At 38.9% G+C, this 27,151-nt stretch overlaps 2 protein-coding genes across 3 annotated transcripts in view; one reads left to right on the top strand and one right to left on the bottom strand.

The window, feature by feature from the left end:
- The window catches only part of HLF (HLF transcription factor, PAR bZIP family member), a 36,909-nt gene extending 32,162 nt beyond the window's left edge, over positions 1–4,747 (top strand). The window contains exon 4 of the mRNA XM_062591576.1: positions 480–4,747. Coding sequence (XP_062447560.1) covers positions 480–695 — 216 coding nt within the window. The 3' untranslated portion in view covers positions 696–4,747. The remainder of the gene's footprint in view (positions 1–479) is intronic.
- Positions 4,748–10,950: 6,203 nt separating this feature from the next.
- MMD (monocyte to macrophage differentiation associated) overlaps positions 10,951–27,151 on the bottom strand; it is a 55,748-nt gene continuing 39,547 nt past the window's right edge. For both annotated transcript variants that reach the window (XM_062591796.1, XM_062591795.1), the window contains exons 2-7: positions 23,777–23,858; positions 17,184–17,344; positions 15,952–16,026; positions 15,135–15,236; positions 14,586–14,655; positions 10,951–13,226 (exon numbers count right to left, since the gene is read on the bottom strand). In XM_062591796.1, coding sequence (XP_062447780.1) covers positions 13,026–13,226; positions 14,586–14,655; positions 15,135–15,236; positions 15,952–16,026; positions 17,184–17,344; positions 23,777–23,854 — 687 coding nt within the window. In that variant the 5' untranslated portion in view covers positions 23,855–23,858 and the 3' untranslated portion in view covers positions 10,951–13,025. The remainder of the gene's footprint in view (positions 13,227–14,585; positions 14,656–15,134; positions 15,237–15,951; positions 16,027–17,183; positions 17,345–23,776; positions 23,859–27,151) is intronic.

Below are 27,151 nucleotides of genomic sequence, written 5' to 3'. Positions count from 1 at the left end.
GGCTGGTGAGGAAGGTGTGCAGGGACATACACAAGAAGTAAAAGAACAGTATAGCACATTAGTACTACCTCAGCAACTGGCAGAGAATGAGTCATCGCACGCAAAGGTGGGTGTGCTAACTAGGTCAGGGTAGATGTGAGCTGAATTGTACCACGGGAATGTGGCTTCCTTTTTCCTTGGAGGAATTCAGTCAATAGGGTGATGGGGTTAGTGTAAACATTTTGACAGAAGTATGGGCAGGGCAGGTCTCTGTGCTTGCTGAATGGATTGTGCCATGTAAATCTATAACTTTTGTCTCAGCATGAGCTGGCATTGTCAGGGTTCAGTGGGCCATGCAAGTAAAATAGGCCATGGCCACCAAAATATGTGATGTGAAGTCACTGCCAAGCCAGAGACTGTGGCTAAGAGTAGATCGTGGTGGCTGCTCAGTTTACTGAAATCTAATACTTTGTTTGTTTCTTTCTGTGTTTAATGAGCAGGATGACAAATACTGGGCAAGGCGCAGAAAGAACAACATGGCTGCTAAGCGATCGAGGGATGCCCGCCGCCTGAAGGAAAACCAGATCGCCATCCGCGCCTCGTTTCTGGAAAAGGAGAACTCAGCACTCCGCCAAGAGGTGGCTGACTTACGGAAAGAGCTGGGCAAATGCAAGAACGTTCTTGCCAAGTACGAAGCTCGACACGGCCCCCTGTAAATTCAAGGGGGGGGAAGTGGGTTTTTTCTTTTTTCTTTCTTTTTTTTTTTTTTGTTGCAGGTTGGCATTTGAATAGATGGACAATGTGTTTCCTGTTTGATAGCACCACACCCAAACCAACCTTTCTGTCTTCAGCACTTTACCAGAAGCAGAAACAAAACTGACTTACTTTATTTTTTTGTTTGCGTATGTGTGTATCTGCGTATGTGTGCACACGTGTGTTCACACGTCTGTATATGTGTGTGTGTGTGCGCTTGTGTGTGTGCTTGTGTATCTGTGCGTGCGTGTGTGTATCTGTGTGTGCGCACGCATCTCAGCACTTCCCATTTTTATGAAGCCCTCTTCAAAGGGTGCCACATTTTTACCTGGACTGTTGAGAACCGCCATAGTAAGCTTTTTATTATATTTTTTTTCAGTGCTGCTTCAGATTAGGGTTTTTATGTTATTGTAACCAGTTCCATCCTCCTGATTTACTTGGAAAGATCCCAGTATAAATTGTAAAAAAAGGAAAAAAAAAAAGAAAAAAGAAAAAAAAAGTAGATCTCAGTTTTTCGAGAGTAACAAGCTGTTGTTTAAGTATGTCTAATCAGAAAAGTTAACATGCTAATAAAGTGCACAAATAATAATTTAGTGCTACACTGCAGAAATATTAATTTATAGATTGCTTTTGTTGTATTTTAAGTTTTGGTGATAATTGTCTCAGATTTAAAGTGCTGTTAGACTGAGTTAGCTATACTCATTATAGACCCCATAATGGCTTATCTATAGCTATTAAGGTTCCTTTTCTTTCCACAGACCCCAGATAGCTAGGAGTACTATTGATAGACCACAGAGTGTGTATTTTGCACTGTCTGTACCTGAAGCAATAATCCTATTGTACGCTAGCGCGCATGCTGCCCGGGTGTTCCTAGTGGACGTAGGATGGTTTCCCTACCCAACAGGAGTTTTAATGTCTTTAACAAAAAAAATTAGGACATAAAAGACACGTTAATGTGAGCATGCTAACTGTATCCCTGCTACAGGGAGCGCATGTGTAAGAAGCAGGATAATTAGTTGAAACAAGAACAAAATTAATAGTATCAAATCAGATCCGATGTTGAAATCAGAGGGGCTTTTTTTGTTTTCAGTTAGTTTTGCATTTCGTCACGTTCCATTTTGTGATTAAAAATTAAATAAATATCTGAATTCAGTTGTTTTTTTCCCATGTTTTGTAATATATTTTCTGTGGATTATATCTTGCTGTTTAAAAAAAAATCACTTTTATTCAGTTAGAAGAAGTCACTGGTTTGCAAAGCCCATCTTTCCTAGTGATTGTTGTTTTGAGTGTGACATGAACTGATGGTTCTGAACTTTATTATGTTTTAATCTCTCTATTTGCTTTTGAACACGTGTTCTAATATAAAGTGGACTTCTGAAAAATGAATGTAAGAGACACTGGTGTATTTCAGAAGGGGATGGTGTTGTCATATACTGTGGTTAATCCAATCAATTAAATGTTTACTATAGACCAAAAGAATAGATATTATAAAGTGTAAAAAGTTTATACAGAATAATTATAGTATGTTCGTTTTGTACAGTATTTTTCAAGTACAAATACTGACAATGTATTTTGAAAGACATATATTATATATAGCAAAAAGAAAACGCTATTCCATGTTTAAAATATATAGCAAAGATATATATTCTCCAATATTGTACAGAAAGGAAATGCTTAAGTTTTTCGTTTTTTTAAAAAAAATCTTTACTATTTTAAGCCTACCACTGGCACATCAGTATGTTTTGTGCTTTAAATTAAATTTTTATGGAAGTAATATGGCTTTCCAGGAGTTCCATATTATTAGAAAAGAGAGACTTTATTATTTTCCATGAGAAACAGCTATTTAACAGGAACAAAGCACAACACATTTTAATCAGCTCTTGATTGGACAATACAATATTTTATAAAGGCAGAAAAATAATATGTAGTACAAAAAAACTCACATTCATTTCTAATCTGCTGCTGCTGCTAGAATTTGTTTCCAGCTGAATTCTTTTTTTTTATGAATAGCTCTGTTCATTTATACAGTTGTATGTACCGCATATGTTTATTTAACATGTGAGGAAAATACGGTGCTACATGTCTTGCTCACAGTTTTCTAAAAGTGTTTTGACATCATTATTTTCAAATAGAAAGGTTGTTCATTCCATTAAATCATTATTCAAGCTTCAGGAGATTGTTACAGAGGACTCAACATTTTGTTCAGCATTAAACATACCCTTGCATCAACGGCATTTTTCCAGTATTTTTTTTTCCTCAAATGTATCCGACTTGTCAGTGTCCCGTAATGTGCAGTGCTTGCCTGTGGACCATTTATTCAGTGCATTGAATTTCCATGTGCTGCAGCAAAGTTTAAAAAGTGTAGCAAGTTATTTTCTAAAGGTCAGTATAAGCCGCTGGATGCAAGGGTAGCGAAATGAGGCTGAAAGTGTTTGATAAAAGTCAGTATATCTGCTATATCGACTATGAAAGAAACCTTTTTTTTTCTTTTTTCTTTGGCATAGGTTTTTGCCAGTGGCAGGGTTCAGTTAGCCAGCCACTACCGTGGATACACTTTCAGCAGCAACAGAGCCAATTGCCACAGCATTATAATTGCCATTGCTGTGATTATTCTTGGGGTGATACTTAAATGACAGAAATTGGGGGTGTGGTATCGTTAGCTGGTATGTAAATAGCTAGACCCATTAATGGGTTACATTGTGACCACAAAAACGTTCATTAAAACACAAAAGGCAGCTTGGAAAAAAATTATAGAGGATTATTTTGTTTCTTTTGGGCAGGGAAGGGGTAGGAGGTGATAATCTGTATAAGGCAGGTATCAGGGGTGTATTAATCCACAGTGCAGGACTTTTAGCTACTCACCTCTTTTACTGTGAGGGTTGGGTACCCTAGCTCAACTGAAAAGCTCACTTTTCTTAAAAAAAAAAAAAAAAAAAAAAAAAAAAAGAGAGAGAGAGAGAGAAAGAGAGAAAGAGAAATATGTATAGGATAAAACTTGGAAAAAAAAAACAGGTTTTCCAATCAGGATGTCTCCCCAGAATAACAGTAATAAATAAATAAATAAATAGATAGCTAGATAGAGATTTGTCATCTCGTTTTCAGTTCGTAAGGACAGTTTAGCTGGGATCATCAGGCCTCTGATGGCTTTGTTGCTCGTAAAGGAGCTCATAGGTCTATCAAATTATAATTTTATAAAAATAGAAATATATATATTTGCAGAATAATTAATAGTGTCTCTAAATAATTTGCTGACCTTGATTAAACAGTAAGCATTGTTAAAATGCTTTTTTTTCCCTGAAACTTAAAAGTGCATTTTTTTAAAAAAAGAAAAGCCCTCTAAAATAATAAATTGAATTTGAGACATTTATGAATCCTAGCACCTTGGGAATCTGCTTGGGAAAGTGTATGGCGGGAGGGCTTGGGATTTTTCTTTTTTTTTTTTTTGTGGCGTGGTGCCAGAGTCAGTAAATCTAGCACCACAGGATTAAAGTTCTGACTTGAATCCGCAAAAGCAAGAAATTCAAAAGGAAAGGATGGCATCTGAGCTGGACGTTAAGCTTACTCACTGGGTTGTGTCTATACATGCATGCACAACTATTATATAACTCTGCAGAAGCTGTAAGTAAGTTTGCTGAGTTAAGTAGAGCCAAAGCAGCCCCCTCCCCAAGATATTTGAATTTCTTGCCTTTGTGGGTTTGTAACAGCCCCAATTATTACTTTAAAACTATTTTTGCATGTGATTTACACTAGAGATGTGCATTTATTTTTGTTGCGCTTTTTTTTTTTAATGTGAAGAAAAAAAAAATTATGTGTATCAAAACTTACAAGTGATCAACCATTGTATTTCTGGCAACACCACAAGACAGCATCTGTTTAAATACAAGTTTAACAGATATAAGATCAAATTAAATGTATGACATGAAATGGATTGCATCCTGTATGCTTTTCAACCCAATTTTTTTTTTGTCTGTTATTCTTAATGTTTAATAAACTTTTAAATTTTTTCTTCTCTCAACAGCATGCTTGCTTGGTGCATCGGAGTTCGGGGGGGGTGCCCAGGGCTGGACGGAGGGAGCGAGGGAGGGAACAGGGCAGAGGAGCAGGGGAGAGTTACTGCTGGCAGACCCACACGCTAGCTGTACGTTTAGGTTACACGAGTCTAACTGTAGTACAGCCAGTTCTAGTTTAGTTCTTTCAATATTTATTTTTTCCTCATGTTTACAGAAAATGATATAATTATGTATTATGTACATATAATTGTGTTATATATATTACGTATTATTATATATAAAAATAGGACATGGTAGTGTATACACACACACACACACACACACCCCACTTTTACACATTTTTATACACTGTAAAGGTATACATTATAAATAATGTGTGCATGGACACATAGTGTTTACCCTAGACTCATAAAAATGGTGTTTATGAGGCAGTATTTTCCTTCTAATATATATCAATTTATTAATTTTTTTTTCATTTTTAAATGCTTTGCATAATATATATAATTCTCTCTCTTCCCCCCCACACACAAAAACCATACTTTTAGAGAATACATGCATACATAGTATGTAATGTACAATTTTATAGCAAAAGATGCATTCATTAAAATGCACTCAGTATGTGTGTGTGTTGGTGTCTAATACTTTCACAGGGCTTATTCAGTAGCATTATTTTGATGGAATTTTTTTTTAATATTCTCTGTGGTGATAATATGGAGATATTGCTATATCAATTGATACATCAATTGCGGCAGCCTCCTGCCCGGGGCTCCTCGATCCTTTCTGCCGGGCCGTGGCAGGACGCAGCAGCCCTGCGGCACGGCAGGGAGGCGGCGGCGGCGCGGAGAAGGGCCTCAGCCCGAGGCGGGGATCAGCACGCAGGCTACGTCTGAAAAAAAAATAAATAAATGAAAAGATTGAAGACAGGACAGGTAAAATAACATTAAACTTTTAGAGCAGACGTACCCACAGGAAAATACAAACTCAGATGACTTGTTGACGTTTCAGTCTCCCAGTTACCGGTATAATTTGCATTCACGTATTTACTAACTTCGGCCTCTCTGAGCACATCCCTCGTTTGGGCACGCGCAGATCAGCTCAGGCACGGCACGGCGCGCGCCGAGGCTGCCGCGCAGCAGCGTGCTCCGGCCCCACCGCCGCCGGTTCGGTGTGTGCACTGTCCTCGACAGCTTCAGCAGGGCCAGGACCACTGCCCAGCGCACCTGCTGGTGCGATAGACAATTAAACACAACTTACCTGGCTCTCAGTAGCTAAAATTAGCGCTAGAGAGCTACTGTACTGGTGACATGCTGATGTCTGTGCGTTGGGGTTACCTGTGGCAGTAAAAGACCCAAAAACCGCGAGGTCTGAGGACCACAGTGGGGTTCAGGCTTCCCTGTTGCTTAGGACCATGTGGATTGACATGGACTTTCACGTCCCATGAAACCTGAATCCTCCACAAATAGCAATGATGTCCCCAAGGAGCTGTGACATCGCGTTACCCCCAATGTCACCAGCCCAGCGCTACCCACTGGAAATGGTTGGTGGCTTCTCTTGAGAAGAGCAGGAAGAGGAGGACTATTGGAGACGTAAGGTCTAGAAAATACAACCTGCAAAGAAAGATTGAAGGAACTGAGTTTGTTTGTTTAGATAGAGGGGAAAAAAATAGTAAAGGAAGAAAAGGTGATCTTCAAGCACATAAAACTCTAAGGAGAGAAGGAGCAGCATGTTCTTTGTGTGCACTGCAGACAGGACAAGAAGCAAAGGGCTTATCTTATAGCACAGAAAACCTAGCTTAGATATAGCACAAAAAAAAAAAGCCCGAGAGGGCAATGAGCACAACGCTGAAATAAACTGCCTGGGAGAACTGTGAAATCTCCATGGTTGGAGGCTTTTTAGAACAGGTTGGACAAACAGAGGCAGCAGGACAAGCAGAGATGGCCTTGCCTGCAGGCAGAGGATGGGCTGAAGTTATCTCTGAGTCCCTTGGAGCTTTATTTGCAATGACTTAACAGAAGGCCAACTGAGCTGCTAAGCACCACCACCAGCTCCAAGACAAAGCCCCTTTTCGTTCAGTCAAACACATTGATATGGAAAGATGTGTATGAGCGTCCCAAACATGCAGGTGTTTTAGACTGGGAGTGGTTGAGTTCCCAAAGCAACAATGTCCAGTCCTTCAGCACACACCACGCTGTTATGGCTGGCTCTGTGCTACCAACGTCAAGTCTGAAGCCAAATATACCACGAGTTTCCTAAATTCACTAAGTGCTGTGGGTTTGGTTTCTATGTTTCAACATGCTGAATATCGTAAGCTCTCTCCAGTCAAACTTCTCAAGGTCTGGCTGGAGCCTCCTGTCCTCCTGGCTTGGTGGGCCATGGTAATGCAGCCACCATCAAGGATGCTGGCATCTGTAACAGCCTCACAGGTCGCTGCCCCAAGCCTCCACGGAGCTCCTGGGACTGAACACGAGGCACGAAGAAGCACGAACGCTTCTGTGGGAACTAAAGCCACTAACTCAGGAGGGCTCTGCTGATGGCTTTTCAGACACACGCAAACAAGAATCTTTCCAAGCCCCCAAAAAGGATTCAGGAGAACACATCCGCTGGCAGCAGGGCTCATGCTGCTGAGCACCGAAGAAAGACACTTGAACATCTCTTCCGAGAGCGCACTAGCCTCATTAGAGGCCATGATGTAATTTGTGTTATAAAACTGGTGTTGGCTTTGCTGCTGGCCTTTTGCAAGACAATTTTAATTGCCTCAGTTTATCCTTAGTAACAAGTGTCCTGGTTCTATCAAGAGAACAAGTGTCCGGCCCCCCTTAAGTGTTTGCAGTCATGCTCACAGCATACAAAAGGAGGAGGAAACCCAGCATGAGAACAACCTGTCCAGCAGGACGTGCGGTTCTGTACGAGATGTCAGCTCCAACGGCAACACCTCGCCCAGAGAGGAACCTAGCAAGCTCTTTTAGAGAAAGACTGACTGTTTTCCTTAGAGGATGGGTCTGCAAGACTGAAATACTACAGATTGTACACGGTAAGGGTACTTTAAGGTCCTTCTTGAGCTTACCTGTGCCGGCTGGCTGCACTCCTGCTTGTGCCACCGCTGGGAGCCACCTGCCCCCACTACACCACACTAATCCAGGGATAAAGCATCCCAAGGCTCCCCAGAAACCAGCAAGGAACATTTTGAATGTTTTATGTAGCTTCCCTTTTCACAAAGACAGTGCTTCAGAGCACGCTTACTAAATTTAGTCAGACAAAAGGCAAAAAAAAGGCAAGGCAAAAATCCTTAAATTGTAGAAGCATAACAGTGAAGGGCCCCCAGATATGGAAGAGCGGCTGTCCGTGCCCCAGGCTAAGCAACCTGCCTAACCCGACAGGAACAGCACACGTGCCGCAAGGCGCCCGAGCACCCACCACGTCAACCTGGACACAGCCTGGGCTTTCCTTCACTAGCTATTTTTAGCTTTAATCTTATAGCGTCGCTCGCTGGTGAAAGCAATTAAGTAGCAGAGACTACCATCCCGCAGTCTTTTAATAGCTGAGCCCGGAGAAAAGACTCAGCCAAGCACATGATGTGAACATGACAGCCTTAGCCTTCAGAGACATCATACAGCTAAATACACCAGCCCTAAATAAAGAATTGTGTAGGTGACGCCAAGAGTGCTTCAAACGAGAGGCAGGGGCCTGCACGCCACGGACGCGTGCTTGTGAAGTTGGGAGAAAAATCTCCATGAAAAGCATTAATATCTTCCGTCCGAGACATTCATTTCGCCCCACGCACATTCCAGCAAGAAGCTCTAGAGATGCTGTTACACCTGCCTGGCTTACACCACTCAAGTAACGGCCTGGAAGAGTTCAGTTACTGCCTGTGCAGACAACACAACCAACCGCACCGGCAGTTCAGGTCTGCTGCAGCGACAGCCCTGGGACGGAGCAGCACGTTGCTCCGGCCAGCGGAGAAGGGCTGTGCTACGCAACAAGGCCGCTGCCTGCTGGAAACCAGCCTAGTGTTTCAAACCAAGTGAAAAAGGAACACCTAATTAGAATAAAATTGTGTAAAAACACATTAAAGGGAACCCTCTTGTCTGTTTGCTAACACTGAACAATTATGGAATTTACTTAACTTTTCAAAGTTTTGGTAAAACCACGATGAACAACTATTTCTAAGAGTTTTTGAAGTATCTCACCCTTAACATCATGATTCAATAGGTACTTTTAGCAAACTATGAGACAGTAATACTTTTGATTACTATAATAAACTGTAATCAAGAATGATTTGGATGAAGACAATTGGAAAAGAAGGACACTTTTATGACTGCTTTTAATGGAAAGAAAAAGGAGTGTTTTCTTGTCTATTTTTTGGTATTGTCAGAGAAACCAATACACTGCAAAAAGCAGTGTAGCATCTAGGGTCAGTCTTTTCTAATGAATCTCTCCACAAAACTCAAGTTTAATTCACTTCTCAGTGCTCGGGTGAAGACAAGAGCAGATTGCGTTGCTGTAAGGCTTTAGATGAGACCGAGAACCATGAAAGGCAGCTACTGTGTGAGCACCAAGGCAGAGCAGCCCCAGGGTGCTGCCGGCAGCCCCCCACCAGGGTGCTGCACTGCTTTCCCCTCCCCAGCCACCCCCAGGAGCAGATGCACCAAAACAGCATCTTTTGCCAAGAGGCGGCAGCAGCTCCCAGACGGCACCAGAGACCATGGAGTGGTCTCCACCGAGGTGCTCTCCCGGGGGTAGACACAGCCAGCTCCTCCTATCTGTGCTAATCGGGAATCACTCATGTTTTCCTGCTCTGCAGCTTCCAGCTGATATACAATCTACCAGCCTGCATTTGTCTGGCGCTGAGGCTCAGCCGAACGTGAAGAAAGCGAGTCAACAGCACCACCTGGGTTCGATGAGACGGACGGCAGCTTCATGACACCAAAGGCACCACATCCACCGTGCATGTTAGTCAGGATTTACCGTCTGGCAAGCCACCCCAGAAGCCCCGATCAGCTGCTTCAGTAAGTTTTGTAGCTGAAAACCTAATTATTTTAGAGGTGCGCATAATACTGTGTTAAAGGAAATATGACCTAACAGCAGTAAGTCTGAAAGCATTCAGTGCTCAAAGCACCTGTGGCGCCCCACATATATTCTGGGAGGGCCCGTCTGTAAAGCCAGAGATGCACGTTTTTACTCCTTGATTTCAAGCCAGTGTACTTGTTGCCCTTTAAAAACCTAGGAGCATAAAGAATAGAGAAGCAAGTACTTTAAAAACATTTGCTTTAAGGCCACAGAGCAATCTCCTCCCTGTTACTGCAGAAAGCGCTGCTGCTCTTGGCAAGAATCAGCCTAATGAGCTGCAATTAGCTGGAGGGGGGAAAGGCTAATGGGTACAGCATTTGTCTCCACACTAAAAACAAGTTTCTAGAGAAATGCAATTTTATTTCAAGTAAAAATACACTCCCATGTACATCCCCGTAAAAAGTATGTATACACTCCTATGAATACCTACCCTTGCAGGCTATACTTTGAGTATTTTATGGGGTGGGACGGGAGGAGACACAGAAATAAAATAACTTCACCAAAAAGGAAAAGTGACTTCAGAAACACTAACACCACCATTTTGTAAAATCATGAAGTGTCTTACACAAGCAACATGTCAGTTCTTGATTTTTAAAGTTAACACAGCTGCATTAGCACCCTAACGTAAAACTTACGGTGTCAGTACCTCTGCTCTGCAGTTTTACCAATATGGGGAGCTTTGGATTCTTCGTCCCCTCTCTCTCCGCTGCACCTTCGTCATTCACTGAATTCTGAAGCCAGATTACTCCTTGGATTTACACAGTAATATAGCAGTAAATAAAAATTTAGTAAACTTGTTATTTGATCTAGAACAACAAGTAGGCAAGAAGTGAGGTCTCTCTAATGCCTAAAATGAATATGCAGATAAACCTCTCACCACAAATGATATCATTTTGGATCATAAGCTTCCCTAAAATTTTTAGTTTAAAGAGTCACTGAAGCAAGCATAAACATCATTAGGTTTAAAACTGAATTTCCCCTGCCAAGGGCAGCAACATTGTTAGGCCCTTATATTCCCACATAATTACAGTAAATCTGAAACACTTAATACTAAGTGCTGGGGGGGGGGGGGGGGGGGGAGAGGGGAAGTACAAGAACACACAAGTTTCCAAATTGCACAAAATGTTTATTGTTTAGTCTAGTACATTCAGTATCATATTGACTAGAATACAGTAATTCAAAACATTTTTGGCGAATTCAGATATTTAAAAACCCATTTCAAACACTCCAAAAAGCAATGCCATGAAAAATTAAATTAAAACAAACATATTCAAGCAATAGTTTCACTTCTGACTACAGAAAACTTTTACATGTATTTTAGTGGTTTTAACAGTACTGCATTTAAACAAAGCATATGAACTCACAAAAAGTGAAAATATTAAAATAGACATAATGTTAAAAAACTGAGGCATCCAGATGTTTGAGACTGTTGTACTAGGAATTACCTGCCTAGCTGTTTCACTTGTACTCCTTTGAGGCAGTTAACTACTCTGCTGTAGAGGTGCTGTTTTCCCGGTCACCTGCTAACACCGTACAGCAATTCTGTGTCAATGCCTTGATTTTAAAGTTTGTCCCTCTTGCAAATTTCATATACAAATGTATATATTCTAAAATATGCAACCTGCTGGCAAATCTAGGTGAAGTATTAAACAGTACCTTGAAAAACATCCCTATCTTACTACTTACTGTTTTAAGACAGGCAATATCCAGAACAAAATCTGAAAAAGGCAACACGTTTTGTTTTTTTTTTTTTTTCTTTTTTTTTTTTTAATACTGACATGAAAAAGTGAGTAAATTAGAAAAAGGATAAAGTCAATCTTAATATAAGACATTCATAATATAGTGGGACAGGACACAATTATTGGACAAACAGTATTACAACGAGGCTTCCACATCTGGTCATTTAATGTGCATGTTCTATAGTCACGACTTGCTACCACATTTTATTTTCCTGTACAGAAAGACAAATACAATTAAAAACCAGTTTTACTCTGTGTGAAGTCCGAGAATGACAAGTGACACTGTGTGTCAAGTTCTCCACACTTTCCTCCCTAGAAGGCCATACTTGCAAAGAACCAATAACCATGAATTTTAAGTGGTCAGTGATTGCTCTGTACGTGCTTTCCAAACAAACCAGCCATCAAATGACCCCAGTGAAAGTTGGTGGAAACTGGTTCTATCAGCCTACTTAAGTCCCTTTGAAAATCCAAGCCTTAATATTACAGCACCAGTATGTGTATACATGTTTTCAAGAAGTTACTGACTAATTTGGATAGTAGGATATTAGCTGGCCATCTTCATTAATATTGCCAAGCCTTGATGAGTGTGCTGTCATCCAAACTGCTGCCTCACTGGGCAGCACAGGGTAGGATTGGGAATCTTGAAAAGATAAACTAGCATTACTTATTTCTTTAAAGCACTTCTTTTTGTCATCCATAGAGCCAAATTAAGGTGCCGTGTAAGTGGAACTATAGATGAGTAGTAGTATTACAGATGTTTTCCTGTTAAAACCTGGCAGAATCACATTTAGATTTTAGTTTGTAAAAGTGGTTATTACGACTACACCTGTAATACAACCTTTGGAGAGGTACAATGTTTGCTTGTCAGTACAGTGTGTATGGAATGTAACCGTTTCTTGCAAGATTTTGCAACATGAGTAACTGCATAGATGACAGTTGTATGTTTTCAGTTCAATAAATATATCTTTAAAGTTTACAAAAAACACAACAAGTTTCTATAAAAGTCGCATTATACCAAGGTAACGGGTGGTGAAAGTAGATTATCCATCTATGATCTATGTTTAGTGAATGACTAGAGGAAAGGTGATAGAAACCAATTTCAAATCAGAGTTACATTTTTGTTATTGCACTGACTTCACCATTTGAATCACTAATTTAGAAAAAATTCGTGTAGTTAAAAATTGTAAAATTAAACTAGAATACAAAATTTATTTGTAAACATCAGGTAGCCAGTTCTACTAATGTGGAATGGACTCTTAGTACTGCAGTACAGTATCTTGGTTATTTACAGCACTTGCCATATGAAGGGCAATTCCAGGACACACACAACATAAGTTCACAGTAACTGTGTTCAGAGAACTATCAAAGTCAGTGCATTTTTTCCTGTGCAACTTCCCAATTTCTCCAAATTCCTTAAGTCAAATAATACTGCTACAGAGGCCAAGTGCAGATTTTTTTTTTTCTTTCCCCCTAAATATCACAAGTGGCGAATAATGTCTGCAGGACTTCTGTAAAGGTACTTCCAAATGGCATAGTAATGAACTGCAGCTGCTGTGGCCACAAATATGTGCCAGATGGCATGGGCAAAGGGAATGATTCCATCACTCTTGAAGAACACCACACCTAGGCAGTATATCAAGCCTCCCCAGGCGACCTCCTGAAGTCCATCAGTGTTACTCTGTCAATTAATAAGGAGAAATTAGGGGTGGGGTGTAAGAGAGGGCAACAGTATTTTAAGTAAAAAGTGCATTTTTCATCTGGAAGAAGAGCTGGATGACGTAACTCAGAACATCTTGGACAGTATAGTATGTTTAACCCACTCAGATGGACAAATGACAAAAACAGTATACTTAGTATATACTCCAAAGGGTAATCTAAACATACTTGTTTCAGTTATCCCTATAGAAGTAGCAATAGCGTAACGCAAGTTAAAGCAAGCTTGACATTTTGCTTCTTGCTTGTTAGTAGAGCCGGCAAATATGGAGAAAACACGTTATTGTGTATGCGCATGAGTTGAATGCAACTAACTACTAGTCGAATGAATTATCAAGCAACACTTTGGTATAGCACGGAATTCATGTGGAAAATGGCTGAAGTACTGTAACTGGCATTATCTACACTCCCCAGACTCACAGCTCTGAACAGATTGCAGACTCAAGGAGATCCTGGCCTTTATAGAGGACAGATTTGTAAAGCTATGTCTTATAATTCAGATTACATTTGCAGCAGAGTTATTCAAAGTTACTTAAAACATGACTTTTGGTAAACAATGGTCAAAGCTGAGGGGCACAAGACAGGGAGAAGGCTTTTCACTTGTCTTCACATGCACCAAGAAATTAAAAAGATACATCAATTTGAGAGATGAAATACCTCAGCTACAATTCATCAGCTACATAAGTTTGATAGAGTTCAACTACTCAACATTTCAATTCTGCCCTGCTTCACTGATCTAAAAGGTAAAAAAAGAACGCCTGTAGTAAGAGAGGGAAAAAAAATATATATATATATATACTTCTACGCTTGTTCCACATAAGTCATTTTGAAAGGGGAAAGAGTCAGTTTACTTTGTTTCTTAGACCAGAAGACAGAATAAACTGATCAGATTTTCAAGCTCTTAACTATACCAAGAAAGACAGACAACATTTTGACAGATGTCCATTCCACTTTCCAAAATAAAATCCTTCTTTCATAACTTGCAAATAGTAAGTAGGCATTAAATAAATTCATAGAGTAAAACATTGCTTTGATGGATTAAGGTACTTCACATCTTTCTCATTTTTAAGAAAATGGAAGTATTCATTAAGTGTGGAACTAAGTTTTATTGAGATTGTGGCCCACTTTCAACAAAAAAGGTAGCATTTCATTGAATTTAAACCACGAATTCAAAATATAACTGAATATTTGGTTCTTCTGTAGAGAAGATAATTATGTTGGACTGAAGTTAGGATCTGCTCAGAAAAACTACAGCTGCACTGGAACTTAAAACCAGTTATAAAAGGAAAGCTTGTATATTTATAATGTTAGTTGCATTGCTTACCATGGATGTCACTACCAGAGCAGGAGAAAATCCCATTGCTAAATAGAAGAAGAGTTCAACAATCTTATACCTAGAAAGGAACAAATTGACTTAATTTAGGAGGTGTATGTACAAGAGGGTGAACATTTCCTTCAACAGTTAAAGAACATTTTTGTGTGTCCATTAAAACTACCCAAAAAGCTTTCTACACAGACAGATAATGTTTTATTACCAATATAAAGCTAGTATTCATCTCCACACGTTATAGTTGCAGACAGTATCTTTCTCTAAAGAAAGAAAAATCAATGCATCTAGTGAGTAAGTAGTAGTGAGAATTAATCAAGACAACTTGTATTTTCTTATTTTACATTAAGCTCAGTAGCTCATTTCCAAAACAATGAACAGTTGGTCTTGCCTACTGAAAATAAGTAATGCAAGTATAACAATTTAGATCTGCTTTCAAACCAATGTGTGAATGGCCATATTCTTTACTGAAGCTGTTTTCAAAAACCAGAAGGGCTCCCAGCTTTCCATTTCAGTTTAAAGTTAACTACAAACAATGGTTCTTACTTTTCATGGTAAAGAAATACATAAATGGTTCCTCCAGCAGCCATTAGCCAGATAAACCAACGCATATGAGATGCCAGAGGTCCAAGCTCACGTAGATTTAACCTGCAAGTACAAAGATTTCAACAGACAGAGGTGATGAATGAATGGAACATACTGACACAGAATAGTGGGGCTTTTTGATTAAAAACCCCACACACACACACACACACACACACACTCTCTCTCTCTCTCTCTCTCTCTCTCTCTCTCTCTCTGAAAGCTCTAACTTGGGCACAAGCAGACCTGCATTAGCAGACACGTGAAATTCAAGTTTTGTAATATTTACATGCAAGGGGTTAACAAAAATAGTACTTTCGTATTTGATAATGTCAGATACAAGATAACATCTACCCAGTTTTCATACTCAACAGCTGCATGACAAACCAGTATCTTATAAAGGATGACTTCCATAATTCACGACAAGAATAGAAGAAAGAGGGAACAAGACTCAAAACACAACAACTGAGGTTTAATTCTTAGCTGATAAAGTTAATATAGACAGGAAATAGATATGGCTTACTACATCAAGTATTTCAGTGTTGATAGCTTGAAAAATGTTACTGCTAAAATTTAAGTAATAACTTTCAGCTTTACTTCTGGAAGACCATCACAAATGACTTAATAGCCCAAGTTTGGAAGCATCACAAAGAGTATGATAAAGTATATACAAGGAATTCTTCCTAGTTGCTATCAGCAAATGAAGTGAATCCAACTGTATTAGTCTTCTAATCTAGACTGATCAATTTGCTTTCTCTCTTGAGGTAGAGAGATTTCTTACCATGGTGCATATGATGCGGCAATGAAGACATAGATCATCATTCTGTCACACATATGAAAACAATGCTCCATGGTCCTAGAAAGACAGAAGTCAACAAGACTGAGTCTGGAAAGATTTCTTAACATTGTCTGCTTCCTGACATGCTTTGGGATTATTTTAGGGAAAATGTCATTTCCACAACCCCTCAGCACCACCTGGAAGATGTCCAGCTGACTTCAGCTTCACAGGGTGATAATCAAGAGATGCAGGAGATAAGCTCTCTTCATTATTCTCCCCTTCTTCACTCCATCATACAGCCTGCTCTCTAGCAAGGAGGCGAAAAGCTGTCACAACTCTGCTTAATCCAGAAATTGTCACCATGCAGTGACTACTGATTAAATCCAATTTATGTCCCTGAATTACAGAGGAGTCATAACAGGAGGAAAAAATAAAAAGCCTAACTAAATAAATAAAACCACATTGTAGTTTTGCTGCTGACTAGCTCTCAAGAAGGCTTTCTGCTGCTATTTATGTATTAGAATAAGTCTCTGGGCAAATCCTGTGTTCCTCAAATTTGAGGTTTGAGTATACCACAGTCCCAGACAACTGTTCTCTTTTCTACCACTGGGATTACATCCACCATACATTTAATCCAGAAGTTCTTATAGAGATGAAAGCTGTATTGGCTTGCAACATACGTTAATAGTTACAGTTAGTGCCAGGACGAACTGTGTTGTTTTGTTGCATTAGTCTGCTCTGTTAAGTAACTATTGCTTCAGAATGTGGGTTTTTGCATGTATTTAAAGTGATGTGCAGTCTTGCAATGGATGGCATTAAATGCTCCTCTTAATTAAAAAAAAAAATAAATGTGCATACCACCACCTTCATTTTCCATCCCTTAGCAATTCCTTTGTTTTTTGGCACTCCTAAACAATCACTGCAACATCCTCCCGCCCAACAAAAATCTGTTTGAAACACCCATCAGGAATATGCATGAAGAGTAGAGAATCTGTTTAAGAGTCAGGGGGACCTAAGAAAAATGCCTATTTTCTTCCTGGAAGATGGCAGACATAACTTTGTAATTGAGCTTGGCTCAATATTTCTTCCAGCAGAATCAAGTTTTTTTTGTTTGTTTGTTTTAAACATTTTGTTACAAGGTACCACTCCAACCTTCTTTAAAATTAGCAAAACATAATGGGAAGACATCATAGAACATGAAAGTACATCATCATAAACATGAGCTATTGTGATACCTTAAGTGACTCTTTTTCCAAGAAACTATATGAAATACTGTGGAAACAATGAAGAGCGCGCAGAGTCCCATGCCATACATCCATGCTGTTATCTTCTCCCATCGATCATCAGAAAGCCGGTGGAGAAGGGCACTACCCACAATGGCAGGAACAATGAGGCACTAAGAAAACAAAAGGCCACTGTTAAGTATTCACTCCCAGTCAATATAGACAGCTACCACCCATAGGACAGCAACGGCAGGGCAGTATGCCATAAAGAAACGCCCGTATGACATCCAACACCGTGCTCCTAACTACAGCAAAATTTTTGCTTAGCTGTGCATTGATACTCGAGCGTCCAGACTTTGACAGCATCTTAGACATCTAGATTATACCTCTTTGTGATAAGTTTCTCCCCCCACAGGGTTTAGGATAACCGACTAGTTTCCCTAGTGATAACACACTGCACAAACAAACAGATTTGCTAAGTCTTACCAATTTATTTTCACATTCTGTTTCACATTTTAAAAAGGTTTTTTTCTTACTCCAGGCTTGTACCTAAACCATCTCTTTTGCATAAAGGCTGAGCAAGAAACAGAACAAAAGAAATTTTAAAATTCCAATAAAAAAAAAAGTAAAGCATTTAGAAGCACACCGATAAGGAAAAGATAAAAGAATTTAGCAAACGCTTTGCAGAACTTAGGTTTTAGATATCATCAACTAGCTGCAAACTTCTAGTTTTAGCAGATTCTTAATACGTAAAGATTATGTTCTTTTAATGTATCCCAGTCTGTTTTCCTCACCACCTGCCTCTCAAAGCAGCTTTTGTTCACACCTTCCTTAGCAGGCTCATGTGAAGTGCCTAAGAAGTGGGCTGCAGACTTCATATAATTACTTGGAAATGCATCTTAAACACCACTCCTTTTCAGGACAAATTACATTAACTACCTTTATCTCTTCAGAAATGCAAGCTAGGGAAAAAAGAAAAAAAGAAAAAGAAACCTTCCCACATCTGATAAAATACTTATTTTAGGAAAAGAAACTGCTGGCTCAGACACTTCCACTTGTTTCCTTTCCCTATGAAAGGACAGATACCTTTGTCAGACCTCTAAGCTATAAAACTCTAGTACAAATTTCCTTCCAGTCCCTCCTGTATGTTTTAAGATGTTAATCAGTTCATTTGAATTGTAAATAAACTTCATAGTTAAAACTATGAACAACTTAATTTGCTCATGCTTACTAACAATAAAGCTAGGAACTAGTAATGTTTAAACAAGTTTGGTAATTCTGCTTTGCATTACAGGCTTGATAGCTTAGAGTGCAAAGTTCTAGCCTAGGCTGCAACATCTTTGTCCTTTTATCTACTTGAAGACAAGAAGAAATGGAGGTTCGGATCAGTTACAGTTTAAGAGATGCAGAATATGCTGAATGAGTCTGAAAAGCAGCTCATTAATCCAAAAATGACAGTTAAAAAAAACAGCTTTTTCTTCTGAATTGTTATGTATAACAACTGTAGCTTCACTGCTATTGCATCTTCTTCCTTTTTGCAAAGCTGAGTACAATTAACACAGAAGTTGTAGAACAATACGAATGAGAAGCACGGCATCTCCAGAGCTGCAGCATCTGAACCAGAGGGGAGATCTTCGAGCTCTGTAACTTGATGATGAAAGTCGAACTCACGCGTTTTAAGGTCAGAAATAGTCTTCCTATCTGGCCTCTCTTCCCACAAACCATGAATTTTCATATACATACCCTGGACAGCCCCCACATCCCAGAAAGGTTAAAGCATTTCACTCCTCAGGAGATGCGTTGCTCCTGTTTTCCACGCAGGACAGAGCCTGAAGTGTGCCTGAAGCCCCTGAGACAGCAGGAAACCAAGTAGATGTGGCAGTTGCTTCATTTAACTTTTGCAGGAGACAGGAAGATACTAAATTCTAGAAATATTTTATAGCCAAATTTCTTTAAGCTGTGCATCACGCTGTATTCACATTTGTCAATTTTTTCAGTTTTAGACTCAACTTGACTAAATTTTTAGGGAGATTTGGTACTCACAGCTGTCATGGGCACAAGTAACTAGATAAAATAGCAAACCCCTATTAATTTCCTAACAGCCTGGGCATGAGCAGAATTCTCTTATCAGAAGCTACATGATCCCACCCAGAGTTCTGACTGAGTCTGCTTTAGAGGAAAGATAACTTCTTTTAAAACTAAAGTTAACTATCATACAGTACAACCTGCATTATTGTACGAATATCTCGGTTTTACTAGTCTACTAAAATAAATATTTCACAGGTTAAGCTACGATGCGTCACGTTAAAATTGGCCAATGTGTATTTTACAAACAGTTACTTTTTCCAGCAATTATTGAACATAAAGTTACAGGTTAAAATGAACAACTGTCTTATCACCTCTTTCTTCACACCTCCAGAGAGAAGAGCTGAATTAATCTCTTTTCTGCCTTGTCCTGACTCTACTTCTCTTAGAGGACAGTACCATACTAGCATGAGAAGTACTTATTGTTTATTTGGGTTTTTTTTCTCCCTAAGTATTCTACTTGGAAACTAGCACACTTTGCCTCTGTGTCCCATTATGCATCATGGGAGCAGTTAGACTAAACAAGAGATGTTTTATTACTCCTTTCCTGACCAAAATAGCTGGATTAAAAACAAAATCTAGAAAAATAATCTATTCCAGCCAACTGGATAAAAGTTCTTCAGATATTAATGCCATATCAGATAACATGAGATAGAGTGCACACTATAGTATCTACCATCCATCTTCTGAACAAAAGACAACACTTTCAGCCAACACAACAGATTTAGCGTGTTTATTTGGAAAAAAAAAAGTCTCAAGTGCAAGAACAGAATTTTAATCCTCAGAATGGAGAAGCAATCAACAGGCCCTTTAAGAGAAAAGGTATTTACCAATAAAGTAGTCAAAGAATTGGAACTACTAGAATGAATGTGATAGCACTGTGTCATTTTATAGGAAGGACATAGCATTTCTAAGTTGCCAACATTCCTGGTAATAAAATTTAGTCGAAGTCACAAAAAGCTTTGCTTATTTCATCAGGAAGTGCAACTGTCCAAAATAAACATTGTCAATATTAATATACTGTGAGTAAAACCAGAACTGTGATGCACCAATTTACCAATTTTAGCACCTTCATTAATACTTACTAATTAAGAAACTGAGTTGGCAGTGAGATTTACAAAACATGGGAATAAGGCAACAATTCCACTAATTTTTCTGGAAAGATGCCAGAAAAAAATTAGAGCCTTAAGTTACAATAAACTTTGCAATAAAAAGGAAGACAAAATTAAAACATATATTTTTATGGCCATATGTTTCTATTTTTAAGAGGTGATTTAGGCACAACCTCCAAGTGACGTTCTTTGGGAAATCAATCACCACAACCACCACTACCACAAATAGCTGCTGCTGTAAAATAGCCCTAAGGCACAAAGAAAGATGCAGAAACAATAAGCCCTAAACCGGATCAGGCATAATTCAGTGAAACTGCACTCTCTGGTTACTAACTTACAGCACTGCAGGATTAGCTTTCTGACTTCTCTGTTCTAACTATTTGGGGTTGCCGAGTATACTGTACTTTAGCAGTATTCTATTTATATTCTTTCTGGATTTCTCTGAACAAGCTCTCACATAGAGGCTTAAAAATATTATTAAATATTTTGTTTTTGTATATAAGAATCAGGCAAAATTAAGTTTTGAGTTGCACACAAGGTTATGCAGGAAATTTAGTCAGCAACATGACCTTTGATACACAAGCCACTTTAGCAAAACATGCTTTTGCCCTTCCCTTTCACGTGCCATTCATTGAGGGGGAAATACTAAGAGCACAAAGATAAGCCCTACACTTCTTTGGAGCAAGAGGACAATGGGAAACTCAACAAAGCAGCCAGAGTCTCATGCGATATTTAGAGGGAACCATGAAGGACTGCTCATCTCAGGTCGCCAGCTCTAGAAGCATAGCCCTGAAGCCATGTTCAGTGTCTCTCTACTCACAAATTCTCTTTTCAGATAAGGAGACAAGCATCACAGAGTGTGAAGTCTACTAGAAACTTCAGCTGTGCACTGTGCAGAAGAATGGAGAACCTGCTGATGTCGGCCAGGTAAAATGAAGACGTTTGTACCAGAAGAGTTCTTCTGAAATTTTGATGACCCTTACTTCTATCCTCTAATGGGAAGGACTTCCTGGTAAATGATCCAAGTCTGACTCTGGGAACATTTATGTTTTTTTCCCTCTTCTCTCCCTTCCCCCCCCCCCATGCACTGCACATATCAACACTGGAAAACACAGAGCGTAATTAATTTTAAGAACAGTTCCTCCTTCTAAGGCAGTAGGAAGAAACATCTAGAGCAGCATAAAGCAAATTGCAAGTTTTAAATTAACATAACAGAGCATATCCTGTTTGATGAGCCCTACCCGTATTAGGAATTTTCAGATGAAACAGGCAATCCCCCCCACTTGAATTTAGCTTACCTTACAACTTAAATGGTTATGACTCCTGCTTCTCTCATACGCTGTTTCCTTCCTGTTCCTCTAAACACAGAGCAGTCTTTTCTGTCTCTGCATTCATCTGCTTAGCTGCCCTTCCTGTCTCCTAGTGTCTAAAGACGATTCAGTGCTTCTTTTAAAGCTAAAAATCAAGACATTTTAAATAGCCTTTCTAGTTAGAAATTTGAAGTTATCTTAGTATGCTACATGCAGCTTTTTGTCACATTACTTAAAAGCTAACTATATACAAGACTCTGTATCACAATTTCTTAACTAGTATTTTTGAAGCAGCTGCCTAAACAAGAAGGGACACCTATCCAAGGAGCAGAGCCATGCTCATAAAATACAAGTTGACTAATTTTTGACTTATGAATAAAGCTTTGAACAATAGCTGGAGCGCAGACTGCTAAACAGTTTTGTTGAAATTACATCAACGGCTAACTGAAAACTCATACTGGAATCCAGCAGCAAAGGCTCAATCCACTCAACCTTTTAACATACAGTAAAACAGAGTCAGTAACAAGGAGCAGAAAAAGAGTCCCTCGCACAGCTCCCCCCTCCATGTAATCCACTATGCTTTCACAGATTAGATTCCTATCTAAAGGCTTCACATATTAAGTTATTTATTGCATATGATTTTATTTTTAAGGAGTAACGATCCCTTTATTATATTACTCTACATTTTCCTCCGAAGGATATCTTAACATTACATATCCCCAAGCTGTTAACAGGTTATGGTAACTTGCAGCACAGAGTGGTCAGAAGTAAATATACAACATCACCATAAACAGTAGCATGCCACAAAATAACAATATAACATCTTGGCTATAATCCACAGCTAACAGGCAAGCCTACAACAAGCTTTTTTTTTCCAACTAGATGAAGACTAGAAGAGTTAAGGAGTACACAAACTGCTGCCAGACATTGAAATCTAACTTTCTGGCCAGAGTAAACAGTATTTACACAGGGATTAGGAGATAAACCATGTATTTGTGCTAAATAACAGAAAGCTGCTTCATTTCTCAAATAAGCATATATTTATATAATGCTGTACATGAGACCCCAGCTTAAAAATACACAAAAATACCTCAGTTACTTTTCTTATAAACAAATCAAGGTGATTCAGTTTTACCAGCACCAGAGCAGTACGTTGGTTGTTTATAAAATATACACGAAGGATCTTTAAGAGTAAATCTCTTTCCAGAACTACAATGCCATACAGTACCTTGAGAATTCCTATTTGCAGCTTGCTCAGACACACTAGCAATAAATAAAAGAATGAAGCCAAAGTCAAACACACTTCACATGTTTGGAGTTAAGAAGAGATCAGTTAGAAGCTCCAGCTGCCTTTGTAAAAGGGCAAATGCTAGTCTGAAAAACTGGTTTCAGAGTCCTTTCTTGAAGTGCAAGACAGCAAATTAAGCTTTCCAAATACCAAAAGAAAAAACCCACAGGCCTGCTTTCATTATTTGGTGTATATTACATGTTCAAATATATGGATCCTTATATTATGGAAAGAAGGACAGACTAGGATTTTTAATAGGGCTGTTTAGCATTTATGATCACCATTATTAGCGTCCTGTTCCAAATATCAGCCCTCTCAAGAATCAATTCATATATATTACTAAGAATGAGAACCAAGCCATTATAGCTCTTCTAGCTAACACTCAGTCTTACCTAAAACTTTTTTCCCCCCACGCTAAAAGGGAGAAGAATCTCATACTTCCATCACAGAAGTCCCATAACACTGTGCAAGCACTACACTGCCAAAAAGTCTTCCTCACAAGACTATTATAGACCTATTCTCATTTTATTGTAGTCCTCCTTCGACTGGGACAAAGGAAAATCTAGTTAAAGACATGTAACTTACTTTGATAAAGAGGAACTTATGAAGCATCTGGAGCTTCTAGAGATTCAGAACATGGACTAGCAATCACCAGCCATCTAATTAGCATTATATTTACTGTGCTTTTAATAGCTGAAGCTTGTATAACAAAAATCAGAGATTGTAAATATGAACACACTTGGGCAAGGTAAGCATTTAGTCATCCAAAGAATTTGTCAAAACATCTGGTTAAAGAAAAAAAATACTTACTGCGTGTGTGTAACAGTTAGCAGCATGTTCATAGCAAGTGGGTTTGTAGCGGCTGTTTGCTGGAGCTGGGTGGTTCATGAACCTGTTGAATAATTAAGGAGTACTTTTAAGACACTTAATAAGCCATGTTTTTAAGAGTGTCATAAAGAATATCTCCAACCTAGCAATGTTAAAAATGTAAGCACAGACACATTTAAGATAACTGGTACTTAAGTTTTAAGCTCCCCCAGATAATCTCTCGTAATAGAAAAATGTTAAATAAGTTTCTGAGATTGTGTAATGGATGGTCATTTTCAAGCCAGGCTCTTCTCATTTAACAGAAATTGAATACAAAAGTCGTATCCTCTTTTTCCACAGCTTGGTCAAATGAACAATGAAGTATTTCCTATTTCAATTATGTGAAACGGTCCAAGATTACTCTCAAAATAGACTCCATCATAGCTACCAAGGGTTGCTCTTATTTTAAGAAACGTCTTGAAGCTACAGCAATATTTGAGTTCTGTAACAACCTGGCACAAAATAGCTTGAACACTGCCTTTTCTAATCCTATAAAAAGGAGTACCTGTGGTTGGGGTGTTACATGGCTGGGATTTTTCCTTGAGGTTAATGCTATCTTTTGCCTGCCAGAAAGACTAAAGCTATACAGAGAAGAAAGGAGACCCTAATGGTTAATTTGAAAGAACTACTTAGGAGGCTTGCAAAAGACTTTTCCATCTTTTTCTCTAGGAATTTGAGCATTACCTAACAAACAATCACTCCTAAGGAGGTCTGTGGAAGTCAAGAACGTGAGAAAACTTGAGAAAGCTGCAGAAGAATTTGCCAGTGCAAAAGCTACATTTAACTCTAAAAATCCAAAAGTTGGAGACACTTTTGTGAAACTACAGAATTTAAATTCTGCACATAAAAATTCTAAGAAACAACACACATTTATATAAAGCTACACAGTCAAATCAAAGTTACGAACCACTCCAGCCAGAGTACTATGTTACCCTAGCATTGCTTGCTGTCATACAAAAGTGACTCTCTACCATTAATAAGCTTACTGCATCCCAGTCTACTTCAGATGAAGATGAAACTACCCACTCACAATTAGATGGGTACACAACCAATACAAGTTCAGCTTCACAACAAATACAGAACATGCTCATACATTCAAAACCAAGAACAGCTTTCTTAACTGGATTTATGTACAGAGATTGTCAGAAAAACTTTGGTTTAAGTCAAAACTAGTCCTATTTTTATGACACCCATAAAATATTGGCCAGCCTCAAACCAGGGCAAAAACAACCAACAGAATCTTGTAATTTGAAGAAACAATTCCCACTTCAAGATACAAGACGCTTGGTTTACAAATCAGTCAGAAAAGCTGAGTTTTTTTCTAAACAAAACTCATTAAGACTACTAAACAGCCTTGATAAAGAAACACAGTATTATGATCACTTCAAATCGCAGCAGTTTCAAGAAATAATTTCATCCATTACTGATGCAAAGGGTAACAAAAATGTGAGTTTTAGGCACAGAGGCCGTGTATAAGTGGCTGTTAGCAAGTGAGCAATTCCAAGGGAATTGATATATTGTTAAAAAATGGCAGCGCAGGACTTAGCAGATGTACACATTGATCACCCTCGTCTCCAAAAGGGTAACGAAAATGCAGTCACATATACAGGTTTGCAGAACAGTTGGAAGCAAATTTGCTGCCCAATGCATGTAGGTCTTCAGCAGCTCTCACCAGGGAGAAATATCTGAATATCCAAAGATGGAGCATTTAGATTAGTCGGTTCTGTTTCCAAGTTAGGAAAACGGTTAAAAATAAAGCATCTGTTGGCTCAGTTGAGTGGCTAGGATTAAACTGCACTTGCTCAATTCCACAGACTGGAGGTTGACAGGAAGCTTTCCACTGATTACAGTTAGATTTTTACTCTATTTCTCCAAAGGCCATGTTGGTGGTACCTTTGAGGCCTTACAAGAAATAAGGAAAAACCTCAACCCCCCAAACCCAAAGATCTAAGTTTTCCTTCGGTGTTAGCTTTATAATTTCAACCATTACAAATTTCTATGTATTAGCATCATATTAAAAATTACAAATAACTGAAGGCTGTGCACTAATGGGACATGCCATTATCCACTAGAAGATTTAATTTTTTTCCTTTTCACTTAGATTTATTCAGTATAGAAGATAACAAATCTTTCTAAAGTTGTCTCAACAGGACCTGAGGTAGGTAAAATTTTAAGATAGAATTATGAAGAAAGAGTTCACAAAACTCCATTTATTATTCAGACCTGTTATTCTCCCTAATTTAAAGACAGTGTTACTAGTGGTAAAACAGAATATAAAGATGTTAACAAAGCTATTCTTTTCCTGTGTCTGCACAAAGGGTCTTTGTCTTTTTTTCCCCTCCTTTGCTTGTTTGTGCCAACATAGGAATGATGCAAACATTCATTCATCTGCATGACAACTTTACACTGGCAAAACAGACAAGCAGGCAATTTCAGAAAGCTTCACTCATGCACATTTACTTCAACACTCTAACATTTTAAAAAAAAAGAGAGATTTAAATTCTGAATATTTACAAACTAAAAGAAATAGGCTTATAGCAGCATGGTTATTGGAAGAGCAGCATGACTACACTCCCTCAACAGCAAAATTTGTTTTTCTTCTGCTAGAGAGTTTCAGCAGAACAAGGCCATTAGTAATAGTCCATCCATCCTAAAAACAAAGACACTCTCCCCCACACTTTCCATTTTTTGCAATATGGATACAGCAACACAGGGACACTGTTGTTCTTTCTATTTACAGGTCAAGTTCGCCCCCTTACGAAAAAAAATAACTGTGAGGAACATAGTCTCACCTTCCCTAAAGCAAAGCTTGACATCTAGTATTCAGATACTGTTTAATCCCAAATAAAGACTTTCCGTAACACAACAATTAAGTATATTACCAAATGGAAGGCAGTCTGAGGAGGTCCCAATGATCCAGACTCCAATTTACAGGAAACCTCTTTAACTGAATGCTTTCATTTTTCTAGCATGTTCAGTAATAGCAGCCCTAGAGTAACTGGGGTCACTTATCTGGGGAGATGCAGCTGTAACTCACAAGAAAGCACAGATACTTCTCCATTTACAATTCTGAAGACTTCAGAGCCTCATCTTCAGCATAAAACATTAACTCCTGCAGTGTCAGGATACAATACGGGTACAACTGCACAGCCATTTCTGCTGCATAAACTTCACAACCAGTTTGAGCATCCAGAAAAAGCCTTTTTACCGCAACTCAGCCCAGGAGGCTCAGCTGCCCCATGCAAACATGGCACTCCAGGACTGGACACTGCTGACTTCTGACACAGCTGATCTCAAACCTGCATGATCAGTTCCTGG

Source organism: Rhea pennata, chromosome 19 (assembly GCF_028389875.1).
Source record: "Rhea pennata isolate bPtePen1 chromosome 19, bPtePen1.pri, whole genome shotgun sequence".
NCBI lineage: Eukaryota > Metazoa > Chordata > Aves > Rheiformes > Rheidae > Rhea > Rhea pennata.
The sequence above is the reverse complement of the archived record's forward strand: the minus strand, read 5'-3'. Positions and strand labels throughout refer to the sequence as shown.